Raw genomic sequence first — 21,489 nt, 5'->3', positions numbered from 1 at the left:
GTAGAATAGTGGATATCCCAAAATCTTAATAGCATTTTAAAAAATTTTAGTAACATTTTTTTAACAAGCTCCACTGTTTTTTTATAGTGGGAAGAATACTTGGTATCAGACTTACTGTGTCAAGTGCCAGTAGATACCAAGATGGTAGTCAGGTGTCATTTAAATCTGAACTTCATAAAACGAGGATAAGTTTCTTTATAAGGATAAAATATGTTGAAAAATACATTTTTCATTTCAAAGTTACTGCATATGTACAAACCACTTGTTACCAAAATACGTGAATAATAAACTGATCATGACTCCTAGTTACAATTTACTTTGTTTTACAGCATAGGTCAACTTACATTGGATGCAAAAATAAAACAGTGAAACAAACTGCTCATTTTATACTCTCACTGTATAACCAAAGTAATGTTATTTAGAACACTTTATTTATGATTAAGTGGCATTAGGACAATTTGAGAAAAGAAGGAAGAAATATCAAAATACTGGAATTTCTTTTGAAAGGATACTAAATTCTCTCTTTGCAATTTTAACTGATACCTTGCATCTTGGGTTATAGGAAACATGCAGGGTTTAAAATTGTGACTTTGATTTACTTTTTAGGTTTATTACTTCCGGCAGGGACATGAAGCTTATGTTGAAATGGCCCGGAAAAATAAGATTTATAGTATCAATCCCAAAAAACAGCCATGGCATAAAATGGAACTACGGGTATGGTGTTTATTACTTAAAAGGTGCAGTTTTGTATTATGTAGAAAGTTGTATTGAACGTTACTCTTTTCACCATAAGGAAGTGTTTCATGAACATTTATTTTTTAATTGGAGCAATCGTGGAGACTAAGAGGTATTTAATTTTCAAAGAAATTTAAGATTGAATTTATGTATTCTGATAGTTTATAATTTGGGTACAAAGTGTAATTATAGTGAAAGTTAACACTGATGTCTAAGGTAAACTTCGTATTTGCAAATAAGTAGTTTTAGACTTATTAGCCAGAGTTCAAAATTTTGTAGAGGTCTTTGGAATGGTATTAGAAAACTTGCATTTCAATAAATCTTTCCCTTTTTAAAAAAGATTTTACTGAGGTAAAGTTTGTTAATTCTAAAGGGCACAAATATGCCTCAGTACACAGGTCAGGAAAGTTTTGTGTGCACAAATTAATAATCACCACCTAGATCAAGATTGAGAGAAATGTTTTGATTATATTTATCAGTTTATTTTATGATTTATTTTGTGAAGATGGTTTATTTTCTATATCTTTCTAGGAACAAGAACTGATGAAAATAGTTGGCATAAAGTATGAAGTGGGATTGCCTACCCTTTGCTGCCTTAAACTTGCTTTTCTAGATCCTGATACCGGTAAACTGACTGGCGGATCATTTACCATGAAGTAAGGACTATCGAAGGAGGCAGTGTTTCTTAGTATTGTACATTGTTTTTTAAGATAATTCAGATAAATTTTAACTTATTTTAGGTAATTTTAGTATATGACCTAATCAGTTTGTTTCTGTTTGTAATTAGATACCACGATATGCCTGATGTTATAGATTTTCTCGTCTTGAGACAACAGTTTGATGACGCAAAATATAGGCGGTGGAACATAGGTGGGTAATTCATTTAGAAAACATACATGTTTGTTATTTTTTTAATATAATTGATTTACTATTTTTAATGATTCAGAAAAAAGATAAATCTTCTTGCCATTTGTGGGAATGTTAATAACAAAGTAAGAAGATGTAATAATGTCAGCTATTTAAAATACAGTTGACCATTGAACAACTGCAAGGGTTAGGCGTGCTACCCCACTGCATAGTGGAGTATCTGTGTGTAACTTTTAATTCCTTTAAGAGTTAACTACTAATAGCCTACTGTTGACCAAGAGCCTTACTTGATGACATATGTAATCAAGAAATATGTTTTGTATAACTATTCTTACAGTAAAGGAAGCTAGAGAAAAAAAATGTTATGAAATCATAAGGAAGAAAAAATGCATTTGTAGTATTGTACTGTATCAGGGAAAAAAAATCCCAAGTATAAGTGGACCTACACACTATATTGTTCAGAGGTCAGTTGTCCTTTTAATCTCGTTGATGCTGAAATTTCTCTCTCAGATTTGGTAATGGTTATAAAACTATTTATAGCTATTTCTTTAGCTGTTTTATGTGTTGAATTAAATTTTCATCTAAAAATGTAACAGAAATTCACAGTTGAAGCAAAAGACATCTTCCAGTTCAAAATGTTCAATAATTTGGGACCAAAGCTGAACTGGCATTTTTCTTTTATTGGCCTAATCTGTTGTAATTTTTAAACTTAATATTGTAAATAAGACTCAAAGAAACTTTAAAATTCTTTTTTTTTTTTTTAAAGATTTTATTTATTTATTTGACAGAGAGAAATCACAAGCAGATGGAGAGGCAGGCAGAGAGAGAGGAAGGCAGAGAGAGAGGAAGGGAAGCAGGCTCCCTGCTGAGCAGAGAGCCCGATGCGGGACTCGATCCCAGGACCCTGAGATCATGACCTGAGCCGAAGGCATCGGCTTAACCCACTGAGCCACCCAGGCGCCCGAAACTTTAAAATTCTTAAAAGTTTCCAGGCATTTAAGATACATTAATTTATGGTCACATGGATGTGCACTTCATTTGAGTATTTTTTAAATTTTCAAACAGGGCCACTCTTTGTCATCTTGGAGTGGGTTGTGGTAATTATATGGTGTATTTGGTTTGAAAAAGCACATCAGTTGGTAAGGCCAGTCCATCTCTCCTCCAGTGCCATTGGAAGGCATTGGAATGGTGATAAGTCTTATTTGGTCTTGGTAAACTTTACCAACTTGGTCTTGGTAAAATTTGTAAATACAAATTTACATGTCTATTCTAAAAATTAGGACAAATGCAAGTTACTAAAATTAGAGACAGGGGCATTATCAAAAAGAATTTACATTCCCTATAAATTCCATTACACCATTTTCCTGGAAGCTCTGAAAGATTTGTTCTATCAAATAACGTAATGAACCAAGGAAAGGAAAGACATGAAAGTCCTCCAGGAGACAGGAAATCCAGAATAGGAAAGAGCCAAAATGAATTCCCAGTAATAGTTCGAAGTCTCAGCATAGCATCTGTATCAGCAAATCTGTAAAATGACTAGTTCAAAAGTTGTTGTCCTCCAAGAGCAAAGTCTTCAGGAAAGACAGAAAATGGAACTGATGAATTATCTAACGTGTCTGACTTTGTTGGAAATTATGTCGAAGAATGTTTTATAGATTAAGCTCTTAAAGCATTTACTTAATTGTAAATCCAGAGAAAACCAATCACAAAAAAAAAAAAGTGAAGCAATTATACAGAATTATAGAAGAAGGGAATTGTGTGCTATTTGGTTCTGTAGCAAACAATATTTACATAGTTATGATAGAGATGATACAGATTAAATAAAATAGACATAATTACATACAATTATATTGAGAGGTCTATACTTAATGTCTAAAATTGGGAAGTGAAGAAATAGCTCTAATTATTTAGAAATCTAAATTTAAGAAATAGTTACAAGAATTAAAGATTTTTTTTGGTTTTGATTATAAGCCTTTGGTACACTTGTTTTTTAAATTACTTGCGTGTGTCACTGAAAAATTTTACTTTTTTAAAGACCTGCATCTGCCAGGAAATTGCAGAACAAATATTAGTGGTTAGAATCTAGGAATATTCCAGAAATGAGTTGATAACAACCTAAGTAAAGAAGTATGGCAAGCAATAGACGTATCAAAGAGATATTTCAAATGATGGATGTACATTGGAATTTTCTCATCTGGATCATAGCTTTTTTTTCCTCCCTAAATTTATAGATGAATGATTTCTTCTAAAGTTAGTACTACTTGGTCTTTTATTTCTGAGGAAATGGGCATCTATCTACTGATAGCCATTTAAAATTTTTAAAACTTGCTCCAATGGTATACTCTGTTCCCCATTTAATTTCATTGTTATCTTTCTACATTATTGTTCATTGTGGTTAGGCATACATTACCCATTTCTTCCTCTTTAGCATAATGTCATTAGTGTATGTAGGATCATAAAAAATAGCTCTTTGAAACTCATCATTGTGTTTGAGGTTGTGGTGTGTCGAGAATGCTTTTTATTAATTATATGGTTTATTAATTATATGGTATCTTCTCACTAAGTTCAGTGTCAGTAAGATGCATCTAAAGAGCAATTAGGGACTATCTGGTAATAGATCATGTTTTCCTCTTATCACTGGCTGTTAGAATGCTTGAATCTGGGACACCTGGATGGCTCAGTTGGTTGAGCAGCTGCCTTCGGCTCAGACCATGATCCCAGCATCCTGGGATGGAGTCCCACATTGGGCTCCTTGCTCGGCGGGGAGCCCAGTTCTGTGTGTGTGTGTGTGTGTGTGTGTGTGTCTCTCTCTGTCTCTCTCTCTCTCTCTGACAAATAAATAATCTTTAGAATGCTTGAATCTAAATTTAGGCCCCAATGCATACCCATTCAAAGTTAAATATAACTTGAAAACATGCAGTTGTATTCTATTAACTTACTCCTGGCTCCTAACTTTTCTTCTTTGTCATTAAGTTTTTTTATCTTTTTTTTTTAATTTTTAATTCGTTTTATGCTGTATGTCTCTATAAACTTTTAAATCGTTTTTGATAAAAAAGAATATAAACAAATACTTTTCTCTTTATGGGTTTGAAAATGAAACTTACTCAAATGAGTTCTAAAATAATTAATTTGTTTGAAATCACACAGATAAGTTATTTGAACTCAAGTCTTTCAGACCCTAACCTATGCTTACTAGGAGAAAAACCACTCCATTCTGTGTAAGCCAAGGAAGAGGAAAGAGTGGCAGAAAGGAAGAGAGTGATTTACAGTTTCATATGACATGGCAGGAAGCTGAGAAGATAGTTTATTAGGGTCTTTGGTGGAAGTAGTTTTAGTGGCAGGATAGTAGCTGAATGCAATTAGCTAAGGAAAGGAACACAAGGAGTTCTGTTTGTTTTATAAAGATTAGTTGTTTTTGTTACTCTCTTGTTTTTATAGAAAAGAGAAAGTGAGTGTATACATGAGTGTTATAACCAGGATGATTGACATGAAGGAAGGCAGGTTGGATGTTTTCTTTTTATTGTTTCTAGGCTAGAGTCTTGATTGTTGGAGGAACTTGCCTATAGAAAGCAAGAAATTACAAATAAAAATATTTGTTGGGCATAAATTATCTAAACCATGCTTTTATTTGAATGAGGAGTTTGGGCATAATCCTAATGATGAATTTAAAATTCTAGATTGGTAAAAATGCTTAACCTAAGTGTGAATTTCTCCTGACCCTAATAAGATGTATGGTACTGGAAACTGGTAAGTCACACTGGTATATTTATTAAATAATTTTTTTCCTCAATATTGCCGATTTTATTCATCTATTTATTTTGGAGTGTGTAGGTCACTTTTTATATGTTTCCTGAAATTATACAATAGTTTAAGTATCTTAAAGGAATATTTTGGGAGAAAGGAGTAACAACAGCAGCAATAAATTTCAGAGTAATGAGATGGCTTTTATTTTTGTCTAGGTGACCGTTTCAGATCAGTCATAGATGATGCTTGGTGGTTTGGAACAATTGAAAGCCAGGAACCTCTTCAGCCAGAGTACCCTGATAGTTTGTTTCAGTGCTATAACGTTTGGTAAGGGAGTATTTGTTGTATTTTAGTTTAGCTTGGTTACCTTGCAGGGGGAGGTGGGGTGGGGGGATTGGCGATGTAGAAGAAAACAAAGAGAAAGTCTTAAGCAGGCTCCGGGCCCAGTACAGCCGGGGCTAAATCTTATGACCCCTGAGATCATGACCTGAGCCGAAATCAGGAGTTGGATGTTTAACCAACTAAGCCACCCAGGTGCCCCCAGCTTGACGTACTTTTAATGTTTTCCCCATTTATTAATATAAAGTAACAAAGACACTTCTTTTAAACACTTGAATTCTTTTAAACATTTGAAGCAATAGTTTTTATAATGTGATTTTATAAAACTTGTAACACAGTATTTAGATTTTTTTTAACATAGGGATTTTCCTTCCTTTAAGCTGGGACAATGGAGATACAGAAAAGATGAGTCCTTGGGATATGGAGCTTATTCCTAATAATGGTAAGTGTATATTGGGCTTTTTGTGTTACAAAATTAATTTCTTAAATAAGGAGTCTGATTTGCTGTCTTGTTACTGCGTAGGGTTGTTATGAAGACCATATAGAAAATACTCATTCGGTAGTTATTTATTGTACACTTGTCACTGACCTTGGATTGGAGGTAGGGAAGGCATAGCAGTGAACAAGATAGACATAATCTTTGTCCACTTGGAATTTATAATCTAACAGGAAAGATTGAAGTTAGTTAACAGCAAAATATGAAAATTACTGTTCACTCCTGGAAGGTAAGCACTTGGGAACAAAGATTTTTTTTTTTTCTAACTTCAGCAGAACACTTGAAAATAAGAAGATAAAATATTAAGAGTTCAGCATTTTGAGTGAGACCTAGATTCATACCATATCACTGCCATATTCTATCTAGGTCATTTTGACAAGTTTTTTAACAGTCTCAAAACTTCAGATTTTTAGGACTTCAGTCTTTGAAATTCTGTAAACTAACACCTTACAGGGCTTCTGTGAGGATTAAATGACATCTTGTGTGTAAAGTGCTTATTATAGAACCTTACGCATTTAAGGACCTCCACAAGTAGTAGTTTACTACTGCTAATAATATCTCTTTACTTGCGTATGGACTGATAATTGCCTTAGACTTGGGAGTTAGCCTTAGGCAGTAAGTCATCTTCCTGGACTGAGAAAAGGCCAGTGTAGCTGAAGCCTGCAGATTGTATTTTTCATCTATTCCAGTGCCCATTTTTGTTTCTATTTTTTAAAAAATACAGCCCACACAATTGTGTATGTATAAAAGGATTTGAAAGAATATATATACCAGAATATTAATCATGATTATTTATAAAGGATGGGACTATAATGACTTCCACAAATTATCTTTTACATTACTGTGTATTTTTTTTTTCCTACAATATATCACTTTTCCCATCAGGTAAGAATAAAGACTTTAAAAAACAAAAGGGAGGGCGCCTGGGTGGCTCAGTGGGTTAAGCCGCTGCCTTCGGCTCAGGTCATGATCTCAGGGTCCTGGGATCGAGGCCCACATCGGGCTCTCTGCTCAGTGGGGAGCCTGCTTCCTCCTCTCTCTCTGCCTGCCTCTCTGCCTGCTTGTGATCTCTCTCTGTCAAATAAATAAATAAAAATCTTAAAAAAAAAAAAAAAAAAAAGAATTGTTAAAAACAAAAGGGAAAAAGATCTTGTGACATAATAGAAATTATCATTTATAATGGAGTTGCTCACTAGTTATTATATTCTAAAAAATCAGAGAAAAGATAACTTGGAAAAATTAAATCCAATCAGGAAAACCTTAGAAATGAGAAAAAAGACATGCTGATATTATCTAAGAATAGTTTCTAGAAATTATCATTTTGAAAATTTAATACCAATAACATATTTTTCATCTCACTGCTAAATTAGAGCTTTTTGAAACTATTAAATATCTTTTCTTTAAGATTTTATTTGTCAGAGAGAGCACGCACAAGCAGGGGTAGCAGCAGGCAGAGGGAGAAGCAGGCTCCCGCTGAGCAAGGAGCCAGATGAGGGACTCGATCCCAGGACTTGGGGATCATGACCCGAGCCAAAGGCAGATGCTTAACTGACTGAACGACCCTGCCATCCTGAAACTATAAAATATCTTGAACAACTTATAATGATGTTACATAGCTTATCTTTTTTTCTTTTCTTTCTTAAGTTTGAGGTTGCTGTCACATTGGACAACTGTGTATGAGAGAAATGAACCTAGTCAGTGTTGTATTGCTTGGGGTATTTTTTGAAATGAATTAGTGGCATTAATACACTATTTGTTTCCTACCTAAATATATCTGTTTGTGAAGGGGGGATTTTTGTTGTTTTTGTTCTGTCTGCATACATATACATGTGCATCCTGTGGTTTAATTACATTGTTTGAGGAGGAAGAATTTTGTATACAAATAGTAGCATATTTTCCAGTGTTTCTCTGATGAAATCTAGTTCAGAGAAAGTTACTTAGCAGATTTGTAGGTTTTATGTCACCACCCTTCCTAATGTATGCAGAAAGTATACCTTCGTAATTTAAAAGCAATAAACATGAATCATCTGTTAGTATTGATAATTCTTTCTGTTCCTACACTAAAAAAAAGTTAAGACTTTGAAGTGCTTGTGAAAAACACCACTTTGGTTCAGTTTTGCGTGTATGTTTCATTAAAATAAATTTGGTGATTATATCATGAAAAGATTCAGAAAACTTGCAAGGTTAAGCATCATTTTATAGAAATACTTTGTCCTTTACCTGAAACTGATAGTTGAGCAAATTGTCAGGTATAATTTTGGAGAAGTAATTATGTGCTCATCTAGAGAATTATTTATAAAATTAATGTTTTAAAATATAAATTTTATTGACCCTTGAAACATACTTTTTTTAATGAAAATACACACTAACCATATATTTACAAAATTACATTTTAATTTTTTTGACAATGTGAATTCTACTTTCTAAAGGTAACCTGAATGATAGCAGAAATCACAAATTTTCACTAAATTTGCTTTTCTCTGTATTTCAGCTGTATTTCCTGAAGAACTAGGTACTAGTGTTCCTTTAACTGATGTTGAGTGCAGATCGTTGATCTATAAACCTCTTGATGGAGAATGGGGTTCCAATCCCAGGGATGAAGAATGTGAAAGAATTGTTGCAGGAATAAACCAGTTGATGACACTAGGTAAATAATAATAGTAACACAGGAATATAGAAAAAACTGGCAGAAAGCAAAGGAAAGGAAAAATCTTATTCAATAAAATTTCTTTTTGCAATATCATGTCAGTGGCTTTCAAACATTTTTAAGTGGAATTTCTTTCTTTTTCTAAAATGAGACCTTACGTAGGTTTTTGGGTATCTAGAACAATTAAAAATGGGGTTGCTGTAGCTGAGTTTTAGAGTGAGAGCCCCCAGAAATGCCAGGGGTACCTGTGAAAAGTCTGGATCCTTCAGAACTTGATTTGAAATCCTTCAACCTAAGTAAGCTGACATGATATGAATTTGGAGAGGAGGATTGAAAGGTAAATATGGATAGCTGTACCAGTTCTCCCCTTAACTAACAGGAAGGAAGATAATATTGAACTGCTTTGTCTCATTAAAAAAAAAAAAACCAGTGCCACAGAACTTGTTGTTATCTGAATTCTGGGCTTTTAAAACAACTTTAAACGAGTGTAGTGGTTTGTAGCAACCCCCCTGTCAGTAAGGAATCAGACTTCAAAGAGGAAAAAATTATGATTTAGAGGTGAAGAGACTGGAGACATATTGGATAATATTTTCATTGGAAGTCTTTTTTTAATATGCCAACACTTTATTTAAAGAGTATCCTAAATATCTTAAGTAATTTTAATAGTATTTTAGCATAGAAGGTTGTCTTATACTGTATATGAATGAGCCTAAATAAATAAAAACCCTTCTTTGCCAGGTTCAGTTTACTGTGTACCATTTGGTCAATGACATTGAGTCAAAGACTTCTGGATCTGTTTCTTCTCTGAGTGCTTGCATAATATTTCACAGAATTAAGGCAATAAGTTCTGAGAAAGTCGGGTTACATTTGGATGGAATGTGTTATTATATTATTGACAGAATGTCAAAAACCTACAGATTCAGGAATGGCTAAGTTTTTAGTACAGAAATTTATGTGTACTTAATAGGTCAGATTTATGTATTGTCTGTCATTTCTTGTCTTCCAAGGCAATCTGAATAACAGATATACCTAGAATTTTGCAGTATAAATGTAGACATAATAAGCAGTGAGACTGTATTAGTCTAGCTAAACTATATTTACTATGAAAAGACAATGGCAGTGTAGTGGTTTTGTGGATCAGAATTTATCTTAAATCAAGCAGAATTGTCTGTGGAGTATTTTAAACAGTAAAAAAATAAACATATAAGGTATTTTTTTTTTAATTCTAGATATTGCTTCAGCATTTGTGGCCCCTGTGGATCTACAAGCCTATCCCATGTATTGCACTGTAGTGGCATATCCAACGGATTTAAGTACAATTAAACAAAGACTGGAAAACAGGTTTTACAGGTTAGAACCCATTTGCTGTAGCTGCTACCAAAAGAAAACTAAATGATCCTTGAGTGTTTCTGAAACTTTACTGTGCATACAAATCACCTGGGGATTTTTTTTTTTTTTTAATGCAGTCTGTGGTTCAGTAATTTTAGTGGGACCTGAAGGTTCTACATTTCTAACAAGTTCCCTGGGATGCTGATGCTGCTGGTCTGTAGATTTGGAACACGATTCATAGATAGTTTTTTCTAGTTGCTAATATGAGCTGGTGCTGTCTTCATACTATAATTTATAAAACATGCCAGAGTATCTCGTTTTCTTTTAGACATCACATTGAAATATTTTTTCATGGATTTTTTTCATAGAACAATATTAAAAAGTTGCATATTTTTTTCTTATTTTGTTTATATTTAGCTTATAAATACTTGAAGTTGAGAATTCAGGATATTTTTCATAGTTGTAGATTAGCTTGAAATAATGGAGTTAACAAAGACCTAATTTCTATTAATTTGCATTGTCTAGTTAACAATTTCAGTAAACATTGAGTTCTAATCTTGGATAGGCATTATAGTTTTATTGCCTGGAATGTCTTTACAGAAAAGTGAATTTAAGCCTATAGCTTTCACATAAAAAAGTCATACTTCTGGTCTTCATAACTTTTGCTTAGAAGACTCACAGCATTTTGTTGGTTGGTTGATTGGTTTATTTACTTATTTATTAGAGAGCAGGAATGGTGGGGGTGGGGAGGGGAAAAAATCTTGGGGCTCTGTCTTAACAACCCTGAGATCATGACCTAAGCTGAAATCTAGAGTCAGATGCTTAACCATCTGAGCCACCCGGGCACCCACAACATTTTAATTTAAATAATTGCATTTTAAAAAGTTCTTTCTGTGGCCAATTTTGTATTACTGCAGTTGTTTTACATTATATTATTTATTTTAACTTAGGGAAACTTTTATTTATATTTTGTATTTTTCTTTCTTTTTTTTTTTTTTTTTTTTTTTAAGATTTTTATTTATTTGACAGAGAGAGAACACACAAGGAGGGGGAGAGGGAGAAGCAGACTCTCCACTTGGCAGGGAGCCTGACCTGGGGCTCGATCTCAGAACCCTGGGATTAGGACCTGAGCCAACAGTAGATATTTAACCAACTGAACCACCCAGGCGCCCCAGTATTTTGTATTTATATTTTTAATATAAAGTGTGCGTTTGGTGTTATTTTTTTACTTAAATTATGATTCTAATTTGGTACTTTGTGTTCCTGCACTGAAAACACTGTTTATTGTTTCTTAACTTACTAAAGCAGGGTTTCTCAACAAAAGCATTCCTGATAATTAGGGATAGAAAATTCTTCATTGTGAGGGGCTATCCTTGCCTCTACTACTGAGGTGCAATAGCAGCTCTTAGTTGTAAAAAGGAAAAATGTCTTTTAACATTGCCAAATATGACGTAGAATCACTTACCCAGAATCATTGAGAATCACTAGGTAAAGAAAACTAAGATGTTAAATTTGAGTTTCTAAAGATTTTTCTGATCTTGGTTAGGTTTGCAAATTAATACTTGTCAAAAGCATAGAGATGAGCAGGAAATTACTGTATGTGCCTCCCAGCCATCTTACCTTCATAGTACACTTCTTTAAATCTTTTTCAATACCACATGTTAGAAGTGGAGAAGAAATTTTTAGCGACATCCTTCCTTTTCCCTAGACCCTTAAGTTGCTAAGCCTTAGTAATAGGACTTAGTGCTTGAAAATGGAACAAGATAGGGGAGAATACATTTCTTTACATTCAAGGGAGATAGAGTTGTTACTATACAGTAATTGTTGGACTACAGCTACAAAGATGAGCTTCTGACATCTCCCACTATTGTTGTAAATATACTCATAGAAATACTGCTCATCATGGTAACCAATAAGGTGTATTTTATTTCAGGGTACATTACAGCTTTAACAGGCTTTTTGGGCATTAGCTTAGCTTAGTAGCCAATATAAGAAAAATCTAAGAACACAGACCTTCCACAAATTAGAAACTGCCTATTTTTGAACCTAATTAATAGACCAAAATTATGTTCTTATTTAATAAAATTATGCCTTCATGTGCTTTTTCACTGTTCCAGCTTTTTATTGTTTCTCCCTTACTCACTGGCTTCAGATTTCTTGAAGTTTATGGTTTCCTCTCTGATACTTCTGGTTCTGTCTCTTGTTAAACTTATACTAATCAGTTTGCCCTGCTTGGCATTAATCTAAAACCTTATTTTACAGTTCTGTAAAGTACCCTGAAGATGCCTGTGGTTCTGTTTTAGAATACGTAAACCTTGTGTGTATGCTTCTATCCGTAATTGTATATATTTAAGTTATATATAATTGTATTTCTGTTCACACATCAGTATCAGTAATATTTTCTGAATATTTTCTTCCTTGTTACTTTAAGTAGAACTGGACTGCATATTGGATGATACTCCAGAAGTTATCTTTGGATTTTTCTTTACATTCAGAAAGAAAAGAAGACACTCAGTAATCTAGTGTGTCTAAACTGGTGCAACATTGTCTTTGCAAATACACAATGTTGCTTCTCTTTAATTTCCCCTAACACAGTTGAGGTTATATATTTTCTTAAATTTTAAATTTTTGAGTCTTGTAATTGGATAAGATGGTAATTGAAAAGTTAGAATGCCTTGGTTTCAAATTATGTACAAATATTTTTAAATATAATGATGTTAAGACTTATGTTTTGTTTGTTTAAGGCGAGTTTCTTCCCTAATGTGGGAAGTTCGATACATAGAGCATAATACACGGACATTTAATGAGCCTGGAAGCCCTATTGTGAAATCTGCTAAGTTTGTGACTGATCTTCTTCTACATTTCATAAAGTGAGCTGTTTTTTCATACTTAATTGTCATTATTTGAAGATGTAAAATATAAAAATGTAAAATGCAATTATATATATGTCACATGCTGTGCTGTAAACTAGTTCCATTCAAAATAGAAAGCATATAACATCTGTCTAAACATCATGAAAGTTGTGTTACAGTTGTGTTCTATTGTTAACATTTAAAAAATGGATCCTTCTCTAAATCTAACCTTTGGACAATAATAATGAGGGTAAGCATGTATAGAACATGTAATGTTTTACCTAAAATAGTTCTTCTAAGCCAAATAATAATTACAGGTAGGAGATATCTCGATCTGTAATTAACAGTTAAGGAAACCACTTTAGAGGTGTACATGTTTAATTTTCACAGTAAATGAGTGTCTTCCATCTAAGAATTTCTCATCTTAACATTATATTGCCCCTGACAAGTTTGTAAAAAAGTATTTAAGTAGTCCAGCCAGAAACTAAATTTAACTTTCAAAATTCCTCTTAAAATTTAGGTTTACTTCCTCATTCATTGATCTTAAACCAAGAATAATAACTATAGCTATTTAAGGGAGCAACACTTTTATATTTTACCTTGGGAATTTTATATAGTCAAAGAATGAATTGAGCCTTCTAAACTGAAACCAGAGGAATGACGCCTGTTCGGTATAAAGTACTACTCTTGAGTTCATATTAAGGTTATTTTTATTGGATAATTTTTTCCAGTAAAGAGAGAATGTATTTTATAATTTAAGTTTAAGTAGTCACCTGCTGTTAACTGTCTCTTTCACATGCAGGGATTATTGAGGTGCTTTAAAAGACATCTCTAGCTTCATTCTCATTACTCATAATAATCATAGGGTGCCATTTTGTGGTGTTAGGGGTTTGTTTTTGATAAGGAATATAGGTAATTTCAATGTAAGAAAACACCAAAGGAAATTAGTACAATAAATGTTATATCCTACACTCTACCTTAATTCTCTAAAGAAACCTGTTGCCTTCCAAATGGTTTGGAAGCTATTTTTATTATCCTTGTGCCCCCACCCTTAAAACTGGTAATTAAGAATTAGTTATCCTTGGAAGATTGTTTATATAACTTAATTATAATGGCTTGTAATATTTTAATTATACAGAGTGTATAATTTTGAGTTATATGTATGTTTCTTTTTCCAGAGACAGGAATTAATAAACTCACATGATATATAAATTCACACTTTAGTGAAATAATTTAGATGAAACAATTATTTTTATATTTGGAATAGTCTATAAAAATGTATTCCTTTCAAATGTTATTTTGAAATACCTTATTAGATTAGTATTTAAAGCATTTATATTGTATATATCTAAAAATCCCTGGCATTTCTTAGAGGTACATAACAAATGTTTATACACTTTTAGCTGACAGTAATTTTCAAATGTTAGGTATATCTTGCAATTTTGATTATTCTGTTTTTTAATTGAGTTATTTTGCCAAATTTCTTACATAATCAGGTGATATGAGAGATACTTGAGAGGGAAATGTATATTTACCCCAGTATAATTTCATAGATAAATTTTTAAAGAAATTTTAAGGAAAAAACTAACAAGGGAGTCTATGTGAAAGTTTAGATGATGATCACTTCTAGCTTCTGATAGTGGAGTTTTAGGTACAGGGGAGAAGTATGTTAAGTTGTTATGGACAAGGTAGATATTGAGAGATTTAGGAGAAATTAGATGAAAGGAAAGCCATTGTAGGGTTGAGTAGCATGAGGTTGGAAAGTAAAGGGTTACTAAGGGAATTAAGTAATTTAAATAAGGTGAAGTAGAAGAGTACAAGAGCAGCAGTAAATCACGAATTTGAGTCAGATCATGGAGATCCTTGAATACATTTCTAATCTTAACTCATAGAGAAGAGACAAAAAGCATAAATAGCAGATTGGTTGCTACATCTAACTAAGAGATGATGAGGGTTTAATTTATGGAAATAAGAAAGAGGCAGAAGCCAAGAGATTTTGAAGGTAGAATCACAGAACTTGGCCAGTGATTGGGTTAATAAGGAGGCGCAAGGGAAAGAATAGTGAAAACCCATGTATTACTTTAAGAATAGCAATGCTGTAGAAAATAGGAGGAGCTGAAGAGTGGCTGGGAAGTGAAAATAAGGTTTAGACATGTGAAATTTTAGATGATGGTAGGAATCTCAGAAGAGTCCGAGCAAATTATAGGAACTTAGAATTCATTTACACAATGAACTACAGATACATAAGATTAAAGGGCAAAAGCTGTAGTGACAAGGGAAGATGACTAAAAAACAAAATTTTAGGGAATGACTAAACACTTAAGAATGAAAAGAAGAAGACAGGACATGTAATAGCGTTCCCTTGTGTGCTGAGGAATGGAAGAAGGTGTTTGCCATATAGCAATGATCTGAACAAAGACTGTAGAGGTGGGAATTGGGTTTCATGTAATGAAACAGACCAATTGGAAGCTCCACGTAGGGTGGAGGGACGGGGGTAGGTGGGTGGGTGTAGAGTTTTGAAGTCAACCAATGAAGAAAGCCTTTAGCTTCAAACTTTATCTTAAAATCTGGTTTTGTTAACAGAATTAAAGGGAAAAAAATCTTACAATTCTAATCTTGTATACTAACACTGCCTTGTTGTTTAGGGATCAGACTTGTTACAACTTAATTCCACTGTACAATTCAATGAAGAAGAAAGTTTTGTCTGACTCTGAGGTATTTCATATTTCATATTTCATCATTCAGACTATGTTGGTCTTTTTTTATATATAAAAAAATTTACACAGTATTTTTCAGATAAATGCTGTTATGAAAATTAGTTTTGGCTAATGCTGTGGTTTCAAAAAAGTGGTCCAGAATTTTCTTGTTATAGTTATTAAAACATTGTGCGGGGGGACTTTCTAATGAATCTGTAAAATGTTTCAGCATACATTGTGTGTTTTCCAAAGTTAAAGGTAATAATTGGCATATAAACAGCTATAATACTCTATGAACTCTAAAGACTAAAATGAAGTCTAGAATGTTTAATGAATATGATACATCCTTACTTCAAAGGAAGAAGAGAAAGATGCTGATGTGCCAGGAACTTCTACCCGAAAGAGAAAGGTAAGATACTTTTCGTTTTAGCAGGAGTGCTTTATGTGAATTAAAATGTATTAAAAGTGCTTTTGTTTAACTTACAGTATTTTTAAAGACAGATTAAGTGTTACTTCAAATATGTTTCTATCACAAAATACATGGTTTTCAGAACTAGGTGAATGATATTTTCTATTATTTAAATTAACTGTATATTACCTAATTATATGAGACTGCATTAAAAATGCAAATTTTACTGTATAAATGTTACTTTATTATTATATTTGAACATTTTCATTTTAGGACCATCAGCCTAGAAGAAGATTACGTAACAGAGCTCAATCTTATGATATTCAAGCATGGAAGAAACAATGTCAAGAATTATTAAATCTCATATTTCAGTGTGAAGATTCTGAGCCTTTCCGCCAGCCGGTAGATCTCCTTGAATATCCAGTAAGTATTTTTGGAAATAATTTCATTACCTGTCAGTTTGTTATATAGCTCACATATAACAATTAGCCATTTAAGTTGTTATTTCTTATGATTATCATTTATTTCTTCATTATTAAATACATGTTGTCATGTATTTGGTTATATGGAGCATCTAAGTCAAGTAGTATGGTATTTAAAACAGAAAGAACCTTAAACTTAGACTCCACAAAGAATTGGTTTAGAGTGTTTAAGAGTATTTCTGAAATACTGTATACTTCATCAAATCTAAAATACCAATGGCTTACTTTAATGTACCACCGAGAAAGAAGAATGAAATGCTGCCAATTAAATTTGAATTTGTTATTTTGGTTTAAGAGATAAAATGGAGAGATTAGAAGCAAAAGACAAAAAAAGACCTTACTTGAGTGGGAAAAGGAATGAGGCAGGTATTTTTAAAAATTTAAACTAAATACAATTTCTGAAAATGAAATGTAAAATCATTGAAATTAAGCTTTTGGAAAGATTAGGAGAGATATGGTAGATAGATGAAAAAATTCAGTGAGAGAGAGAGTAGACCGAATGGGAGAGGGGCAGTATTTGAGGAATTAATGGCTGTATACATTTTCTAGGGTGGAGAAACATTTGACAAAGCGTGACTCCTGACTAGGATATATATATGAAAAAATCTTTTCCTGGAATAATAGTCAAAAAGCAAAACTCTGAGGACAAAAGAAAAATGTTAAAACAACCATACAAAAAATAAGGAAGGGACCTATTTCCATGACTGCATAATTATACTTAGGTGTCTAGAATCTAAACATTAAAGCTTATATCTGCCTCTTCCTTTCTGGGGAAAATTCTAGAATACAAATACCTAAGATATATATATAGATATATACATCTATATATATATAGATGTATATGTATGTGTGTAACACACACACACACATACACAAATGTATATACGAGTGGCTTTATATATCCAACTCTGAATACTGGTACAGTATCCATTTTACTAATGTTGAACTGAGGCTCACATTAAGCATCTCTCCAATATATGTAGCTGTTTGTTGGCCAAATGAGAACAAGAGCCCATATTTTGTATATCTCATGCACCAGAGCTATATGCAGTATTCCAAGAGAGTAATTAATTTATAAGAATGTAGTCTCTCGTAAGTATTTAAAATAATGAGAACAATATTTAGAGCTTCTCCTTCCACCAGCCAAGTAGAAGAAACAAGAAAAAATTCTAATTTGATCACTTGTTTCTTATAGTACCCTTTGATGGAGGGTTGTGTGAAGACTTAGGACTATTTACTTTTTTTTTCTTTTTTTTTTTTTTAAGATTTTATTAATCAATTTGGCAGACAAAGATCACAAGTAGAGAGGCAGGCAGAGAGAGGCGGGAAGCAGGCTCCCGCTGAGCAGAGAGCCCAGTGCGGGGCTCAATCCCAGGACTGTGGGATCATGACCTGAGCTAAAGGCAGAGGCTTAACCAACTGAGCCACCCAGGTGCCCCAAGACTATTTACTTTTTTTATTACTGTTATCAAGGAGAAAACTGGATTTATCACTTTTTATATTTCAGAATTAACTCTTAACTGCCAGCCTAACTCTAGCAGAATACTAAAAGCAGTCATATTCTTCATACTTCAGCTTTTGTATTGAATTTAATCAAATATTTAAAGCAAGATTTTAAAAATTAAATTTTTATGCAAATTAGCATGCTAAATATTCTATCCCATTCATTTATTCAACAGAAGTGTATTGAGTGGTTACCATATACTATACTGACTAATGGAAATCCATGATACAAATCAAGAAAAATGAAATGTTTTACATAAATATATTTAACATTTCCCTAAAATCTGTGAAGTTTGTAAAGACAATATGTCATAATATTCAATATCCAAGTAATTATAGTTTGTGTCAAAGTTGTTAGTTACCCTTAAGAGGTTAGAGAGGTTAGACACTGCTCGGATGATGTTACCATTGCGTAAAGCAATTTCATAACTTCTTTAACTTACCCCCTCACCCACCACACACAGCTATCTTGAGAGTCAAGGTTTCAGGGACACCTGGGTGGCTCAGTTGGTTAAGCATCTGCCTTTGTCTCAGGTGATGATCCCACGGTCTTGAGATCAAGTCCTCCATTGGGCTCCTTGCTCCTCAGGGAACCCACTTCTCCCTCTGCCTGCCACTCCTCCTGCTTGTGCACTCTCTCTCATTCTCTCTCTCTCTCTCTGACAAATAAACAAATAAAATCTTTAAAAAAAAAAAGTCAAGGTTTCAGATACGTACTTTTTTTAAGGCCATTTATATGATTTCATTTCACAGGAAAATCTGAAATCCCAATTTACATTTTGGATATGTTCTTTTCTATTTCACTGTCTTAAGTTTTTATTTTCATTCCAGTTAACATACACTGTGGTGTTAGTTTCAGGTGTGCAGTGTAGTGATTGAGCACTTTCATACATTACCCTGTGCTCATGATGACAAGTGCAGTCTTTAGTCCCTTTTAGTAACCATTAGTTCTCTATAATTAAAAGTCTGTTTCTTACTTAGTCTCTCTCTTTCTCTCATTTTTTCCCCATTGCTTGCTTGTTTTGTTTCTGAAATTCTACGCATGAGTGAAACCCTGTAGTATTTGTCTTTCTCTGATTTATTTTGCTTAACATTATACTCCCTAGCTCCATTTGTGTCCTTGCAGATGGCAAGATTTCATTCTTTTTAATGGATGAGTAATAGTCCATTTTGTGTGTGTGTGTGTGTCAGTCACATCTTTTTTATCCATTCTTCAGTAATGCTGCTATAAACATACAGGTTCATGTATCCTTTTGAATTAGTTTTCTTGTATTCTTTGGTTAAATACCCAGTAATGAGATTGTTAGATCATAGGGTAGTTCTATTTTTAATTTTTTGAGGAACCTCCATACTATTTTCTCCTGTGGCTGTACCATTTTGCATTCCCACCAACAATGTATGAATGTCCCTTTTTCTCCACATCCTTGCCAACACCTGTTGTTTATTGTGTTGTTGCCATTCTGACAAGTGTGAGGTGATACCTCATTACAATAATGTTTTGATTTGCATTTCCCTGATGGTAAGTGATGATGAGCATCTTTTCATGTATCTCTTGGCCATCTATGTCTTTAGAGAAATGTCTTCCCATGCCTTCTTACCATTTTTAATCAGATTACTTGTTTTGAGGATGTTGAGTTTTTTAAGTTCTTTGTATGTTTTGGATATAAACCCTTTATGGGATGTTATTTGCAAAGACCTTCTCCCATTCCACAGGTTGCCTTTAGTTTTGTCACTTGTTTACTTCACTGTGTAGAAGCTTTTTATTTTGATGTAGTCCCAATTGTTTATTTTTGCTTTTGTTTCCCTTGCCTCAGAATACATATCTAGAAAAAAGTTGTTATGGCGGATAGCAAAGAGATTACTGCCTATGTTCTTTTCTAGGATTTTTATGGTTTCAGGTCTCACATTTAGTTCTTTAATCCATTTTGAATTTAATTTTTAGTGTGACACCAGTGTATTTTAATAATTTTGTATATATTGTAAATACCTGAGCAACAACTTAAAAAAATTATAACAGTTACAGTAATAAACATAATGCATGAATCAAATGAAATCTGTTCAAGTAACGCACGGGAAGATTGGGGAAAAAAACAAACAGTTTCAAAACAAATAGAAAACAATAAAATGACAAATGTAATTGAAATCATATAGTGTGTTTTCCAGCCATAGTGAAATCAAACCAAAAATAAAAGTAACAGGAAAATCTCTGATCACTTAATTGATAACTAAATAAATATGCCTCCAAATAATCTTTGAGCTCAAAGAAGTCCTATGGAAAATAAAGCACATTGAACTAATAAATGAAAATACAACATCAAAATTTGTGGGGTGAGGCTAAAACAATGCAGGGAAATTTATGTCACTAAATAGTACATCAGAAGAGAAGTCTCAAAACAGTAACCTATGCTCTCTCATCAAGAACCTAGAAAAATAAAAATAAAAATAACCTACAATGAGCAGAAGATGGGAAATACAAAAAGAAGATTGAATGAAACTGAAAACAGAAAAACAATAGAGAAAATCCATAAAATGGGGTTTTTATTCAGGGATGTAAGATTCATTCCGTATTCAAAAATGAGTCAGTGTAATTCATCATCTTAAAAGAAATGACATGATCATATCAATTAATGCATTTGAAAAATCATTTGACAAAATGCAATACCCATTTGTTCTAAGAATGTACATGTTAGATACGGTATAGATAGGGTACAGTCAACATTGCCACAGGAGGAAATTATTATGGGGCTTAAAAGGAAATTTATTGTGCGTACAGGTCCCAGAGATGTTGCCACTGAATGCCAGAGCCACAAAGGAAACAGCAGGTTTCGGTCCAGTGACAGGAAACAGGAGTAAGGGGGATGCTTAAGCCAGAGTCTTTATTGCACTCTATTTCTATGAGAGAGTCAAGACAGGATGAACACTTTAGGACAGGCTAGTTTGAATAATTACAGTGGGCTTTGGGGCAGAGGGGTGGTCTCTAGTTGTCTGGTAACTGAACCTTAGGAAAATTCAAAGCAGAGGAAATACTGGCTTGGTGTGTTGGAATTAGATAAGGAGATGGTTGGTTTACATATGAAAGATGTGTTCTCAGTGCAGCTTTTTGCTCTCTTTTAAGAATTGGTTGGGGAAAAAAAAAAGAAAAGAATTGGTTGGCCGTGGGAAGAACAGTCTGTCCTCAGGTCTGTAAGGATCCCAAAAGATCAGAGCATCAGGAATACAGAAAATAAGAATATATAATAAGTGTAATTAGCCCTATGATGAATGGATGCCAGATAGATAAATATATAATGTAAGAAAATAGCACCATTAATGATAAGAAAAAAAGGAAAGGGCATGAAAAAATAAAAACTATTAGAAAAAAGGAGCCTTGATGAGGAAAATAAGGTATTA

General features: G+C 33.2%; 1 protein-coding gene across 3 annotated transcripts in view; it reads left to right on the top strand.

The window, feature by feature from the left end:
* Positions 1-21,489, top strand: part of PHIP (pleckstrin homology domain interacting protein) — a 124,677-nt gene that overhangs the window by 95,174 nt on the left and 8,014 nt on the right. For all 3 annotated transcript variants that reach the window (XM_059400966.1, XM_059400967.1, XM_059400964.1), the window contains exons 25-35: positions 607-714; positions 1,267-1,391; positions 1,523-1,605; positions 5,562-5,673; positions 6,066-6,127; positions 8,673-8,828; positions 10,058-10,178; positions 12,902-13,027; positions 15,655-15,724; positions 16,064-16,114; positions 16,388-16,537. In XM_059400966.1, coding sequence (XP_059256949.1) covers positions 607-714; positions 1,267-1,391; positions 1,523-1,605; positions 5,562-5,673; positions 6,066-6,127; positions 8,673-8,828; positions 10,058-10,178; positions 12,902-13,027; positions 15,655-15,724; positions 16,064-16,114; positions 16,388-16,537 — 1,164 coding nt within the window. The remainder of the gene's footprint in view (positions 1-606; positions 715-1,266; positions 1,392-1,522; positions 1,606-5,561; positions 5,674-6,065; positions 6,128-8,672; positions 8,829-10,057; positions 10,179-12,901; positions 13,028-15,654; positions 15,725-16,063; positions 16,115-16,387; positions 16,538-21,489) is intronic.

The sequence above is a fragment of the Mustela nigripes genome, chromosome 5 (genome assembly GCF_022355385.1).
Source record: "Mustela nigripes isolate SB6536 chromosome 5, MUSNIG.SB6536, whole genome shotgun sequence".
Lineage (NCBI taxonomy): Eukaryota > Metazoa > Chordata > Mammalia > Carnivora > Mustelidae > Mustela > Mustela nigripes.
This window is presented reverse-complemented; position numbering and strand designations above follow the sequence as displayed.